The 16235-nt window shown below is 32.0% G+C and overlaps 1 protein-coding gene across 2 annotated transcripts; it reads right to left on the bottom strand.

Moving 5' to 3' along the window:
* Window positions 1-18: 18 nt before the first annotated feature.
* Window positions 19-5174, bottom strand: LOC107415153 (glucose-6-phosphate 1-dehydrogenase 6, cytoplasmic). Of its 2 annotated transcripts, none has more exons than XM_048472258.2 (16): window positions 5005-5174; window positions 4332-4566; window positions 4111-4196; window positions 3801-3867; window positions 3511-3697; window positions 3170-3327; window positions 3016-3084; window positions 2800-2858; window positions 2498-2534; window positions 2181-2252; window positions 1760-1907; window positions 1477-1572; window positions 1085-1155; window positions 667-782; window positions 458-503; window positions 19-366 (listed from the first exon to the last, which is right to left on the bottom strand). In XM_048472258.2, exons 2-16 carry the CDS (start codon window positions 4503-4505, stop codon window positions 199-201), a joined length of 1554 nt encoding a protein of 517 aa, XP_048328215.1. In that variant the 5' UTR covers window positions 4506-4566; window positions 5005-5174; the 3' UTR covers window positions 19-198. The 2 variants fall into 2 exon arrangements, with proteins under 2 accessions (XP_048328215.1, XP_048328216.1); XM_048472259.2 differs by having other exon boundaries at window positions 4332-4514.
* Between the last annotated feature and the right edge of the window lie 11061 nt (window positions 5175-16235).

Genomic DNA, 16235 nt, shown 5'->3' with positions numbered 1-16235 from the left:
TAAGTGGAGCACAACAAATTAAGGAACAGCGTTCAAAATTTCCATTATTAGATAACATTAAGTATGTTTAATACACGCCAAGCCACATAACTTATTCTGAATAATAGAACATAGCATGTAAAGCTTACTAAAAGCACTTCTTTTTTATGGCACAAAGTGCTAGTGCTGCCACAAGGAAGACAATTTTAAAACTGCATTCTACAAGGTTGGAGGGATCCATATATAGCCGTGTGTTTGTACATAACCAGATTTTTCCAGCAGTTCGTCCGCCTCAGTTGGCCCTCGGCTGCCTGATTTGTATGGTAACGGCTTCAGTTTTCCGTCATCGATTCTGTGGAGAAGTGGTGTGAAGATCTCCCAGGCCGCCTGAGGAATTCACACAACATAGCATTCAAAAACTAGGAATGCAAAAACAATTGTTTGTCGATACATTTTTTATGTGTAACATTTCTATTACCTTCAACTCATCTCTGCGAACAAAATGTTGCTGGTCGCCTCTTATTCTGTTAAAACAAAATCCCATGATCATGATTGAGGACTAATCATTGGAAAGAGAAAAATACCAACATGCAGTTTTTTGTACTAAATTGCATCCTTTAACATTAAGTAGCATCACAGGCTAAGATATGTGGATGTATTCTAAATATTTTACGAAAAGGAATATACGTGTCAAGTATTAAACGTTCATAAGCCTCTGGGATTGTAACTCCTTGATAACGTTGCGCATATGACAAGTCTAATTCACTTTGGACTGTGGACATCTCCAGACCAGGCTGCTTGACCTACATAAGGGACAGAAAAGATGGTTAGTGCTCAGTAGACACGTATGAAAATCCAAAAGTTCTGTTGTTTGTTTCCAGAGCCAAGAGTTGATGAACTGCCAAACAAGTTTCGAATTACTGTCCTGGTTAAATCTGCAACTCAAATATAGTAGCAGGTGGACATTTATTAAAAGAAAAAAATAATAATAAAACCTTTGATTTTACACTAATTCAAGTGATTTTGGGAATTAATAACTCTTACATTCAAGTGATTTTCGGAATTAATAACTCTTACAATGAGGCTATCAAAATCACACACTTACCATAAGCTTCATGTACATGGCCTCTGAAGGTTGCAGGCGGATTACAAACTCATTTCTTCCTTGTTTTTTACCTAAAAAATAAGATAATGTTAAAGTATGCAGTAGGTCGTACTCTGCTTATTCTCACGCAAATGTTAAACTCATTTTCACTTTTTCATTAGAAAGCAAATATCCTTCTATATTCTATGCTAAGCATATGAATACTTTAACAAAGAGACATAGTTCATCTAACAGTGAAGAAAAAATCATTGGCATTCCACGCCATATGTGAAGAGGCTACAACTTTTAATTTATAGTAAAAAGTAAACCAAATAACATTTAAACAAAAAATATGCCACAAGCATATGGCTAAGATTAATCACTCAGTATTAGAAAAGGTCCAGCAGCTATACATTTGAATATGTCACCAGGAACATCCTTAAATTGAACTCGTATTTCTGCCTTTCTTGAATTCAATGCTTTCCCGGCCTTTAGAATAAATGGGACACCTGCAGTTTAGAAAAAAATGTCATTGTCCAGTTGTAGGAAACTTAAAATCAAGATTGTGTTTTCATTACTTCATTGCACATTATAGACAATAATTGGGGTTGCAATCTTATATACAAAATCAATCCAATGAGAGGTCTTGAAATATGTTTCAAAACAACGGTACATATCTTGTGAAATTGATCATACCTTCCCATCTTTCGTTGTGTATGCGCAGAACGACAGTTGCAAAAGTTGGAGTGTTTGAGTCATCAGGAACTGTCGGATCATCCTTATAGCCATCATATTGTCCCAGAACAACTTCTTCATCCTTAATCGGAAGTACTGATTGAAGAACCTGAAATTCACACATTATTAAGTCATATAAAAGGACATGTCCTGAACCTAGGGAACATCATTCTATAGGTACAATATAGATCCTGTGAGTAATAGCATTTTTTGGTTTACTCCTTTAAATGAATTTTTTTCAAATATGTTAGTTTCTGTAAATCTACATGAACAAAAGAGGTAACAATAATTAGTTGATGACTAATATTTAAAAATTCCAATGCATAAGATTTTTATAAATGACAGAATAACAACAGATGGATAGAACTTTATTGATAAATACCTTCACTTTCTCATCTCGGATGTGCTCAGGTTTAAGAGAAATGGGTTTTTCCATGGCAACCAAGCATAAAACCTGCATTTAGTATAAAAGGAAAAGGAAAAAACGAAGTTATATAAAGCTGAAAATTAGGACATTTTTTCCCAGTATAATGATTCATTTGTATGACAAATTATCTATATGCAAAAGGTTATGTTGATACAAAGATTTTTCAAGACGCTAAAGTATAAAATTTTGCTCCAAAATAATGAGATAATCAATGGTGAAGAGTGGACTTTAAAGAATATCGACTTGAATCCAATTTAATGTTAAATCCTTACCTGCAATAGATGGTTTTGAATAATATCACGGATGATTCTGCCAAAAAATAATTTTTTTAATTAATCAATGTACAGATCAAATTTCATAAGAAATTGGAAACCATGAAAGTTGTCAACATAGAATCTGAAACAACACTTACAAGTTACAACTACGCAGAGAAGTTTTTATTTACCTAATGTCAAGCAGGAAACATAGAATGCAGAGATGAATTTTTCATAAAATTTGACAGAGGATGAAGTTATGACTCCATTAAAGTTACTAATCAATGAAAAAATTCAACAAAAACAATTAGACAGCATACCCATATTGATCAAAATATCCACCACGACCTTCAGTTCCAAAATCCTCCCTAAACACAATCTGCCATATACAAAAAGACAAATAGATGCTTGTTCATACATAGAGTCAATGCTTAAAAATGCCATCAATACATCATGTAAGAATAGATAACATCAATGGATATGCAATATGAAGTTAATTAGCCCTAGATTTGAAAGTAAAGAGATAACATACACACCTGTACATTGGCGATGTTGTCGCGATTCCAAAGAGGCAAAAATAAGCGATTTGCAAAACGAAGTACCAACTGCATATTTCCATCAGAGAATAAGAAAAGATCACGGATATTAATAAGCAGCAACTACAGCTAAGCAAGGCGCTATAGAAATTACCAAATTCTGCACCAGTTCTTTTCCCAAATAGTGGTCAATACGGTATATTTGCGATTCATCAAACAACTCCCCAATATGAGAACTGAGTTCCTCTGCAGATTCCAAATCCTTGCCAAAAGGCTTCTCAACAACAATCCGAGTCCACCCACTAAGATCAACTGAAAATTTATTACATTAGACATTTTTCTGATATTGCATTGCCTGATCAAACTCATCCAATGCAATCTCTAGGAATCATAGTATGAAGGAAATGTACTTTTCGTAGATGACCAAGGTATCTTAGCTAGAATTCATTAATTACTGCCACTCATAAATGTTATCTCAATGTTAAAAAATCTTACTTTTATTCGTGCAGTAATGGCTGATCATCTTGCAGACAGATGGATATACTGATGGAGGAAGTGCGAGATAAAAGAGTCTCCTAGATGACCCTTCTGCACTATTTTTTGCAACTTCATTCTCCGAAATTTCCTTATCCAGCAGCTGAAAACCTTCTGCAGAATCATATGAACCACTTACATATTTGATCTGCAAAGACAAAATTATTTAATTAATTACACGTGATGACTGTTAACCAAGATCACATGAATGAGACCGTATTTAACTGCACAAATACAATGGCTGTGCTAACCAGTTGCAAAAATTCATTAACAGTTTCCAAGTCCTTCGGCGAAGCATCCTTCTCGCGGATAAGATACCTGCAGTTAATCACCAAATCTTAATTAAAGATCCTTTACTATACTAACCAACCATAAACAAAATATCTGAATAAAAACTTGAACAAACAAACATTAAAAATTACTACTGGAACAGAAAAGTGATATCATATAACAATATTAAAATCAAAAGGCACACTTTTCTTCCTTGTGATTCAAAGCTGCAGAAAAGGAAAATGGACTTCAATTACAAATATAATCAAGTGACAAGTAAAAATATCTCACCCTCGTATGCGGCTTCGTAAGTCATCATCTGAAATCTTAGTCCTTGCATATCCAAAAATGTGAACTTCTTCTGGTTGTAGGAATCCCTAAGGAGCAGCTAAAAAAAAAGTTAATATAACTAGTGCATGGTTCAAAGAAGAAACAAATTGCATATCATACTTAATTATCTAAACAATCAAAGAATTAAAAGATTAAAAAAGTGAATCCCAAGCTCACCGCACCTGCCGAAAGAGGTTGAAGAGTGCCGGGAAAGTCTTCTTCTTGGCAAGATCGCCGGAAGCCCCGAGCACTATAATTGAGAGAGACCCATTTTCAAGTACATTATCAAACTCTTTCGAGAAAGAGTCGTTTCTAAAACTAGACCTTTTCTCAATGTGCCATGATCCCGTTCCCATTTCCTAAAGCTGCCGTGCAGTTTAAAATCGATTTCAGAGAGCGATTTTCTTAAGTCACAAACTGAATCCAATCCACCAAACACAAAATTAAATCCCAATCAATTAAGTTTTCATTAACATTTTTATTGCTTTTTATTAATTCAATTTTCTGCATTCATTATCCATAAGCTGAATTAACAACTCTGCACCCTGAAAAACACCTCTAACAAAAATTGCAGATTTAATTAAAATTTTTTTTTTAAAAAAAAAAATCCAAATTCAATCTTTTTCCCTCTTTCTCGTCTTTGTCGCCACTCAGGCACTAAACTTTAACAGAAATTAACGAACTTTTTACAAAAAGTACGGAAACAAAATTGAAGAATTGAGTTATGGGGGATTATAATTATCAAAAACTGATCCAAATAAAAAAAAGAAAAAAAAAAGACAGGGATTTAGAAAGAGAGAAATTCAGGATCACTATCAAAGAACAAAAAAAGAAAAAAGATAGAAGAGTACGAACCGGATTGAAGAAAACCAGATCAAAAACAAAAAAACACAAATCGTAGAGAGAGTCTTCTCGTTTTTTAGTGCGTATGAAAGAGTGAAAGGAAGTGGAGCTGAAAAATTTGGAAACCAAGTCCTCAAGTAAAAACCCAGGTTGGTTGGTTGGTGAGAGTCATTTTTGCTTTTTTTAGATTTTTTATTTTTTATTTTTTATTTTTTTTAATACTTTTTTTGGTTTAAAAATAGATTTTGGATTTAATGGTATTGGACAGTTGCGACGTTCAACAACCTCTTCCTCTTCTTATTCTAGCCGCCGTAGTTTATACTTTTATACGTCGATTTTTATTCCTTTACTCGCCACCCACCACTTTTCCGTATTTCTATTTATACCCCTTGATTTCTTTGTTTTCTTAAATTTGGGTCCGATACTACAACATTTATTTTTTTATATTTGGTGTGAAAATAGTAAATGGTTTTATGTATTAGTTTATTAAGCCCACAAACTTTGTAAACTAGCTAATTACGCTCATTTCATTGTTATTATGTTAATATACATGTCCTTTCAAATAAAAAATAAAAAATAAAAAGTTAACGTGCTGTAAACAAAACAAAAGCACTAAATTTTTTTAAAACAAAATGACAGTATCAAAAAAAAAAAATATATATATATATATATATAAATTGTTCTTTTTCAAGGTTTAGGAGTTAGGACGATCATGTTAATTAATATATAAAATGTTAAATGCATGAATTAACGTCTATTATTATTTTATCACATTTTTTTTGTGTCAGTGCATCCCCCTTATTTGAATTCAACGTTGGATCATAACCCTAAAAAAATAAATTATTTATATGTATTTTAATGTTTTAAGTTTCAAATGTATGGATAACATTTTTTTTAAAATTTATTTTAGCAATTATAGCTCGAAGATCATGATCTCACCTACTGAGAAAATGATTAAAGAAAGTTTGGTAGCAACCGAAGTTTTACCAAAATTTTTACTAATAATTGACCAATCATGAATGATTTAGGTGAAAACGAGCTTTAAACTGGCGGACCAAATATTAAATACCGAAATATTTGTGGCTTAAATGCAAATACAATAAAATTAAAAATACGGAGGTGTATAATCAAAATGCAATCGCGCGGACAATTTATGAATCACTGACATTGATAGCATTGAAAACAAGCAAAAGAAATATACGAAGCACAGACCGCCCGACTTGACGAAGAAGCTTTAATTCCGGTGCTTCGAAGACCATTGTATTCAGATCGTTTCAGCCAATCAATTCTATTGCCGGCAAAACACGCCTTATTTGGAGGCAATTACTATTGGACCAGATTTAAAGCTAAGAGCAAAATCCAAACCAACCGATCCTAAGCAAAGCCTCCAACAGAAAATAAGCCACGTCAACGATTGAGGATTTTCATGCCGTCTACAATGATTCACGTGGGGTCCATCAAGACCAGTATTTTGATTTTCTTGGTTTATTTTATTTTATTTTATTTTTGTATTATTAAAAAAGAAGGTAAGGAGGAAATGGTCATTTCACAAGCTAATTTAAAAAAGTCAAGGACAGATGGGTGATGGATATTAATATTTCTTTTGTACATCTTTCACCTGTTGGATAACCAATCAAACCCACCGCCAATTGTTACCAGTAGCAATCAAATCCATAATCTATTACCCAATTCAGCAATCAAACCCCCCCATAATCCAAATTTGATGATACTTTTTCAGGATGCTGTTTTTGAAATAGTGGTGGACCAAATGAATGAAAAATATATGAAAATGTAAAAAGATCTACTGTGCATTTTTGTTTAAGCATTTGTTGCCATTGTGTGTGAATTTAATATGCAATAAACTATTGAAGATGCAATGATCTGAATGTTAGCTGGACAAAGTTTTGATGTAGAATTATGGATGGCAGAGGGCTCACCAAACTTGAAATGCAAATAATCTCGTTAGATAAACCTTAGAGTCCAGTAACTACCCATTAGCCTACTATTTGGTTTTTGACTCATCAAACATTTTAAGTACATCTAACTGTTTTACAAGCCTCTCCTTCCTTCCTTCCTCCCTCCAAATAAAAAAATTATTAGTATCGAACTTCTACAAGAATTTCTTAATGGTGATTCTTTTCTAATTTTTTTTGGATGATAGATTAAAAAAATAAAATAAATAAATACGTATTCTACCTTTTTTTATTTGGAAACATTAAACTTATTAAGTTGAAAAATGAAAAAAATGTAATTAAGATCAAAGTTTGTATTTTGAACCTACACTTATTCTTAATAACTTTACTACTATTAGCTAAACCTAGGAACACTGGATGTTTAAAGTTTGATTAGCGTAAAAGGTTATAAAATAGGAATAACTAGAAAAGTTTGATTAGCATAGAAGATTAGAAAATAGGACTGACAAGGAAAGTTTGATTAGCCTTTTATAATAGGAATAACAAGAATTGTGTACTAACTTTTTGTATCACATAATGGTCAAACTGGGGCATCTACAGGTAGAGATCAAGTTTCCATTTGGTAGGCAAGATGCGGTAGATTGGGATTGTGATTGAACTTGGATGGGATAAGAATAATCTAATCTTATGTTTGGTGTTAATTGGACATGATTAATTTTTTTTTTTTTTATGTATATAGTTATTATTAAATTGATTTTTGAATGAAATAAAATTATTTAAATTTGATAAGTTCAACATAACAAATATATAAGTCCTTTCTCCAATTATATTTTAAAAATGTTTACCTAATAAACTATAAAATCATTAGTACCAATTAGCAAAATTGTATTTATTAATCTAAACATCTATAAAGAGGGGACAAAAAACTGAAGAAACAAAAATTAAAAAAATAAAAAAATAAAAAAGAAATGGAAAGACAAGAAGAGAAAAAAAAAAATTGAAACTAAAACTGATGAATTAAAAAAAAAAAAAACAAAGAAAAGAACAAAGATTGAACAAAGAAATTGATGACCAAAAAAAAAAAAAAAAAAGAAAGATACCAAAGAAAAGGAAGATAATATAACAAAAAGGCTAATTTTTTTAAAAAATATATAAAAAAGAAAAAGAAAAAAAAGGAAAAGAATTAAAAAAAGAAAAGAAACAAAGATTTTAAAAAATAAAAATATCCAGAAAAAAAAAACAAAGATTAAAAAGAAAAAAAAATTTAAAAAGTGAGATCTAAGTGGGATAAATTAAAATAAAAAATTACAAAGAGTCAAATCTAATAGGATAAAATTATCTCAACCCTTTACTAAAATTGAGAAGGATTATTAAATGGGCTCAAAAATTTTTAACCTTGTCCACTGCTCAAATCAAGCATGAAATTAGAATTATTTTATGGAAAATTTGGCCCAATACCTTTTTAAAGACGGTTAAGAATATTTATCTATATTTTCTGGATCTTTTTTATTTTATCCTTTAATATCCATTCTCACTTAAAAAAAATTATAAATGACTTTCATATCTTTATTTTACTTCCCCGTGCACCATGTATTTCACTAAACAAAAAAGAAAGATACCTTAGCAGGATCCCATTTCTTAGAAATTATAGAGATTCTCAGTGAGTTTCTTTTCAAGCCTATCCACAACAAACAAGCTAGTCAAACATAAATGATAAGTAAACCAAAATTTCGAAGGGAATGATTTTCAAGTGCTTATTACCAAATAATAATCACTGGTTAGAGAAAGAAGGAAAGTTGGGTTTGCGTATTAAAGGTCTTGGAAGTGAGACAAAAGTGGACACCATTGAAGAATCTCAGAGATAAATAGAGAGAAAATGCCGAAGCAAAGCCAATTGCAAGTTTGACAACTTTTGTAGAAGGAAGAGCAAAAGAAGACTGTGTATAGAATAGGGTCGTGTGGGATAAGGAAGCATGTGCTGCACTTGCCTATATTAACCCAGGAGTTCTGGAAACTTCCAATATCTCATCTTCTTCTTGTTCTTCACCATGTGAGCCTCTGTTTTCACAAAGCTGACAACTGAAAATATTTTAGGCAAAGTTGTTAAGCTAAAGGGTTACTGATAAGAGAAAGAGGAAAATTGGATTTGAAGTGTGGAAGGTGAGACATTGGTTAGAGAGAGAGAAGTTGTAGTGGTTTATTAAGGAGTCTCCACATTTGCACAAATTTCTATCATCAAGTTTTGACAGTTAATCATAGAATTTTCCTCCATCCGGATCACCATATGGCCTACCACCATTCAATTCATTAGTCCATCCATCAGACAATACCATTTGTAGAGAGTTTACAGCCATTGCCCAAGCACACTTATTTTGGTCCAAGAAAGGTTTCAATCCAGAACCAATTAATTTTATATTGAAATCTCAATTGAGCCTGGGCAAGTGGGCTTGAGCAGAGGCTCAACACTCTATACAAGATATATATCTCCTTGTCTCTCATTAGATCAAACAATGTTAGGCCACTTTTTGTGCAAATTTAAGAACTTTTTTAGAACTTTTAGGGTTTTTTCTCCTTAGGATCATTGAAGAATGTATATTTTGCATGTTTTTGCATTTAACACACATTAGGGGAATTGTGGAGGCCAAAAAATTGATAAAATGTGATAACCGTAGGGGTTTCAGTAATTACCGATGAAACCTAAGGTAATTTTTTCAGCAATTATAAATTGATTACCGTAGGTTTCATCAGTAATTACCGAAGGCCCTACGGTAATCAAATTTTTGTGCCAATTTGAGAGCTTTTTCAGAACTTTTGAGGTTTTTTCTCCTTAAGATCATTGAAAAATGTACATTTTGCATGTTGTTGCATTTAACACAAATTAGGGGACTTGTAGGGGCCAAAAAATTGGTAAAATATGATAACCATAGGGGTTTGGGTAATTACCGATAAAACTTACAGTAATTTTTCCAGCAACTACAAATTGATTACCGTAGGTTTCATCAGTAATTATCGATGGCCTTACGGTAATCAAATTTTTATGCTAATTTAAGAACTTTTTCAGAACTTTTGGGGTTTTTTTTCTGTAGGATCATTGAAAAATGTATATTTTGCATGTTTTTACATTTAACACACATTAAGGGACTGGTGGGGGCCAAAAAATTGGTAAAATATGATTTCCATAAGGGTTTTGGTAATTACCGATGAAACCTACGGTAATTTTTCCAGCAACTACAAATTGATTACCATAGGTTTCATCGATAATTATCGAAAGCTCTATGGTAATCAAATTTTTGTGCCAATTTGAGAACTTTTTCAGAACTTTTAGGGTTTTTTCTCTTTAAGATCATTCAAGAATATATATTTTGCATGTTTTTGTATTTAACACACGTTAGGAGACTTATGGGGGCCAAAAAATTGGTAAAATGTGATAACCATAAGGGTTTTGGTATTTACCAATGAAACCTACAGTAATTTTTCAAGCAAGGACAAATTGATTACCATAGGTTTCATCGGTAATTACCGAAGGCCTTATGGTAATCAAATTTTTATGCCAATTTGAGAATTTTTTCAGAATATTTGGGGTTTTTTCTCCTTAGGATCATTGAAGAATGTATATGTTACATGTTGTTGCATTTAACACACATTAGGAGACTTGTTGGGGCCAAAAAATTTGTAAAATGTGATAACCATAGAGGTTTCGGTAATTACCAATGAAACCTACGGTAATTTTCCAACAACTATAAATTGATTATAGTAGGTTGATCTGTAATTATCGAAGGCCCTACGGTAATCAAATTTTTATGCCAATTTGAGAACTTTTTCAGAACTTTTGGGATTTTTTCTCTTTAGGATCATTGAAAAATGTATATTTTGCATGTTTTTGCATTTAACACATATTAAGGGACTTGTGGGGGCCAAAAAATTGGTAAAATGTGATTACCATAGGGGTTTCGGTGAAACCTACGGTAATTTTTCTAGCAACTACAAATTAATTACTATAGGTTTCATCGGTAATTACCAAAGGCCCTGTGGTAATCAAATTTTTATGCCAATTTGAGAACTTTTTCAGAACTTTGGGGTTTTTTTTTCTTTAGGATCATTTAAGAATGTATATTTTGCATGTCTTTACATTTAACACACATTAGGGGACTTGTGGGGGCCAAACAATTTGTAAAATGTGATTACCATAGGGTTTTGGTAATTACTGATAAAACATATCGTAATTTTTCCAGCAACTAAAAATTGATTATCGTAGGTTTCATCGGTAATTATCGAATGTCTTACGGTAATCAAATTTTTATGCCAATTTGAGAACTTTTTAAAAACTTTTGGGGTTTTTTCTCTTTAAGATCATTGAAGAATGTATAGTTTGCATGTTTTTGCATTTAACACACATTAGGGGACTTGTGGGGGCCAAAAAAGAGGTAAAATGTGATTACTATAGGAGTTTCGGTAATTACCGATGAAACCTACGATAATTTTTCCAACAACTACAAATTGAATGCTTTCACTTATTAATGTCATTTTTTCTCTTACTTTGTCAACAGTTATCATTAATAAAGCTAGATTTAGCATGTTCTTGGTGGAAACACACACGATTGAAGTTGTCGGATGGAATTATGGTGATTCTTTTACGACGGTGGACAAATGTCAATTACCGACGATGCATCGGTAATTACCATTGGGTAGTAATAGCATCCGTGAAACAGTAAGAAACCTACAAAAAAACTGAACATAGAATGATATTTTAAAAACACAATACGACAGATGACTTTGCCAACAAAACAACATATAAAACCAACGTCTATTATGCCAAAACACATGTTAGCGGTTGAGCTACTAATTGCATTCCTTACTACATTGCATAACACACGCATACGGCATAACATGCCCCCATTGTCTTAATATAGCGTAGAGCAATTTATGGTCCTTCGGTTGATTGGTGCTGTTGATTGGTAGTGCTATCAAGAGGTACAGCAGCTGAACATGATCGGTTGCTATAACCAATCTGTTTGCATCTCCCGCATCTATATTGAAGATGCTTCTCTCCTTGAGATTGAATCCTCTTCTTTCTTGGTCTTCCTGACTGTTTGCCAATCTTAGGTGGAAGTACAAGCTGGTTTATGACATCATCTTGAGCATGCCACTGACATTTATCTCCAAGTGGATATATGGTTTCCGAATATGCGTCACGGAGTGAGTCAACTGAGTAATGCGCCGAGCAAAGGTTATATGGAGAAATATGTCGATGCTTACATGCTGCAATTGCATGTACACAAAGAAATCCATTAATGTCAAATTTCTTGCATGAGCACATCTTGTTTTCTAAGTTGACTACTCCAACGAACAAGCCATAGCCAAGAATTTGAAACTCGTATAAGTTCAATGGAATAACACGTAAGCCTCTGTCATTATTTGAGTGCTCTTGCATGATATTTTCCAACCAATTAGTAACAGGAGTTTGCATTGCAACTGCGTTATTTCGACGTTCGTACCCCTTGTTGATTAATTCTTCAATCATGTCTGCAAACAAAACAGCTCAAAAACATTACAAACTCTAGTATTGCCCTTCCTCCTCATGATAATTATAGCAGACCATGCCTTCTAACGCAAGGAAAAAAAACTGCTAAATTATAACAAAACCAATATAACATCAACCAATATAATATTTAACAGAGTAGTCACATAATAAAAGCATTAAACGTTAACTAAAGACTATAACTGTGGATATTTAGATATCACAAAACATCAACAGCAAGTAGACTTCTCATATAAAACATTTAATATGTCCCCAAGAAGATAATAATCATCAAATGCGGCTCCTACCATGGACCTAACAATAATCCAAACCACAACAGCTATGGTCCTTAAAACATAAAGTGAAAGAGCTTCATCATATCATAATATGCTGACAACACAAATACAATTGAGTGAATAATCTGCCACCAGTTCCTTTCACCCTAAAGAGAAAAAAGTTCATCCCACATAACAAATAGCAAGGAGTATTGAGCATTTCTTTAAAATTAACAATGTTTCGGAACATGTGACAAATAAATTGCTTAATTTATAAAATACTAAAAACTAGTTATTAAATGCTCAGGAGAAACAAGGTTCTTAGATAAAGGTGGAAATTATGTGGTTCGGTAAAATAAAGTAGAAAGCTAAAGCATAGATATTAATTTGAACATTATTACACAGATAATGAGGATCCATTAATAGTTCCAACCAAGTCAGAGATCAGAATGCCAACTCCCTATGTGTAGAATGTACAAATATACAACAATGAAAGGAACTCAATGTCGACCTTAATTTGAAGGTCAAAAAATATGAACTGAACAAGAAGAATATGGGTAATAATACTATTGCACTACTTTGACCAATATAGGAACCAAATGGACCTCTAAAATTCATAACATCTAAATTTTTTAGTCTGGCTAATGATGAAATGAGGAAAAGCAACATCTAAATTTTGAAGTGCATGTAAATGTTGATATCTATTTGTGCAATTTCAATTGGTTTACTCGTTTTTTCATATGAACACCTTATTTTACATTCATTGTGATTTTGCCTGTTTTCTAATATCTTTTCTTGGCTTTTTTCCCCTTAATGTGTGTGTATTTGTCGATACAATAGATAATATAGTGGTGGCTAACTTCCAAAAAGCATAATTGATCCGCAGCCAAACCGAGGAACTCACATAAAATGTCTTCCTTAAACAGCTCCCATAGTTTTCTATTATTGTCATACGTTAACCTATCATTGCATCTTTTAACATGAAGTGCAGATGGAAATGATTCCACAACATCATAACTAGAGTTTGAGTTAAATCAATAAATGAAAGCCCCAATGGACTGTTTAAATCAATAAATATGTATGAGAAATGACTAAATTAGAAGGGGATGAATACAAAAAATATCAACAAAGAAAACGGAGAACAATTTTTGTGAAGTATCTCTTTGACACAAGAATAATTTACTTGAATAAAAGATATTAAAGTAATAATAATAATTAAATAAAAATAGAATGAAAAATGCATGCTAATACAAAAAAAGAAAAGGAAAAACAAAGTGCATTTACATTGAATATTAAATGTTATGAAGCGGTATGAATGCAAATACTTTAAATCGAAAAACTCATTCATAGAACTCAAAGAAAGGCACTGAAAACAATATCACTAAACAATTTACTTCGTAAACCATGATTAATGCTGCAGAATAACACTTACCTCAGGAAAACTTAACTCGTAAAGCCCAAATCTAACTAAAACTACCAAAGGAACAGCTGAAAGTGGACTCAAAAACTTGAAGAATAGAAATAGAAAATCTAATTAACAATAGCTTTAGAATTCCAATTGTTTGTAGGACAAAACTATTTTGGAGAAAACATTAAAAGGCATCAGTGCAAACACTCAGCAGCCTTAACAAATATTTGACAATAGTTTTTGTAGTCGAGTTCTATTATTTCTCTAGTTCCCCTTTAGAATGAGAAGCCAAATTTCAGAGCTTCAACTTTTTAGCTTCAACTTTCCTCACTTCCATTTTCTCACTCCACTTCCCAAGTACAACATATATGCTAGACAAAATTACATATGTAGATATTGGCTTAGGATTTAAACTAAATATTTTCTTAGCTAGACAACATTATATAAGGTTAAGCACATTCAAACATAAGACCAGTTAACATTAAATAATTATCAACATCAAAAATTTTAGCTTTAAGAAAACATATAGTTTTAACAAGAATGAAATAGTAAGTGGGATGCTTATTGTTTATTTTTATCATTTCTATGTTCACTACCATTATTATGGTTCTTTTAGTCTTTGCTCACGATAAAAAAAAAAAAAAAGGAAATGACCTAAAATGGGGTTTGCAACCAAAAAATGAAATAAGAATTAAAAATTGTAAAGTCTTGAGAAAATGTTCCACCAATAAGTGGTGGGTTTTGAATTTTTAATCAAAAAGGTGATAAGGAAGTATACCATAGACGTTTATAGTGCCCTTGGATGGTTCCTTATCAGATTTCTTCACTGTGGGATCAGCACAGACAACAACATAAATTTTCTTATATAGTTCTTCAAGATTATCTGCTTAATTCCTTCTTCTATGTACTCATTAAAGGATTTAACTCAACCTTCCTGCTAATGTCAAATCTATTTATTTAAAAGTAGACAAAATTATACAGATAAATATGAATTTGGGGGACAGAAAGAAAAAGAACTTAAAAGAGTATCATTTCACAAAAATAATAATGTTGTTATGCCTATGTATGAATATATACCATAATGATGCATATGATATTTTGTGCAGTAGCCAATTATAGTAGCTCATGTAGGAACCTCAGAAGACAATGTATTGAGGTTATTTTTAATCACATAAAGTGCAATGCACCCATAACTCATTGGAAGAAACTTAAATTATCAATCAACAAAAAGGATGAACATCTTGACTTTTAAAATTAATATTATCAAACAATAGTAAAGCATGATTAAGTAAAAAAGGAAAAATAAAAAGTTCTTCAACAACTCAACTAGAAAAATATATTCTTATGTGTTACTTCAAGACATTGCATCATGCATTCTTCTTAGAATTCTTTGTCTTCGAAGAAACAAGAGCATGCCTAGAATAGGGCAAAGAAATGAAAAAAGGTAAAACTAAACATTTAGAAATATTCAATCAGAATAAGGACACAAATTAAGCAACTCATACCTACCTAAATGCATAAATGCAATAGGTCCTCCATATCCAAACATGCCAAAAAAGGGCTGCAAAATCAAGATATGCTTAAAAGATAAATTTCAACGAGTAAACACTAAGAAGACAGTGGACACAGGACATAACTTACAAACAAATTGTACTTCGAATATGGAGGAAGAAATGGATGCTAATAAATAACCAAGAGAAACAGAAAATAAGATAAAGTACATGTACAAAATAAGAGGTAGATTTCTCTTTATATTAGAATGAAACATACATGCACAAGCTACAAAAATTAGTGTCAGTTTTCACCATATAAATAAGTGTATTCACAAGATAAAAGCAAAATAAAAAGATTTTGAAAACAAATTTTACCATAAGGTATGGAGGTTTTAACTATATCACCTGTCCTTTTGAAGACCTGTGAAGTGATGCGCCCATCTTTCCCCTGTACAGAATATATGTAAATGACACCTTTTCAGGAACACAAAAACCTCACGGAACATGGAAATCAGATTTAATAAATAACACTTATTATCCTAATAACAGTAATGAAAAATGTATTTTCTTGTAAGGCTGCTTAGGGTTTTAGTTCTTTCACAAATTCTTCTTCTGTTTGACTAGTGTATCCACTTT

Source organism: Ziziphus jujuba, chromosome 4 (assembly GCF_031755915.1).
Source record: "Ziziphus jujuba cultivar Dongzao chromosome 4, ASM3175591v1".
NCBI lineage: Eukaryota > Viridiplantae > Streptophyta > Magnoliopsida > Rosales > Rhamnaceae > Ziziphus > Ziziphus jujuba.
Note: the sequence above shows the minus strand (reverse complement) of the source record. Positions and strands in the feature narration are given on the sequence as shown.

Bases quoted from the DNA above. Each gene is read 5' to 3' on its own strand.
- LOC107415153 (XM_048472258.2), bottom strand. From the start codon at position 4,505: ATGGGAACGGGATCATGGCACATTGAGAAAAGGTCTAGTTTTAGAAAC. The intron at 3,698-3,800 runs GTTAGCACAGCC...TTGTCTTTGCAG, and splicing joins TTAATGAATTTTTGCAACTG to ATCAAATATGTAAGTGGTTC. The intron at 3,328-3,510 runs GTAAGATTTTTT...ATAAATTTTCAG, and splicing joins CCATTACTGCACGAATAAAA to TTGATCTTAGTGGGTGGACT.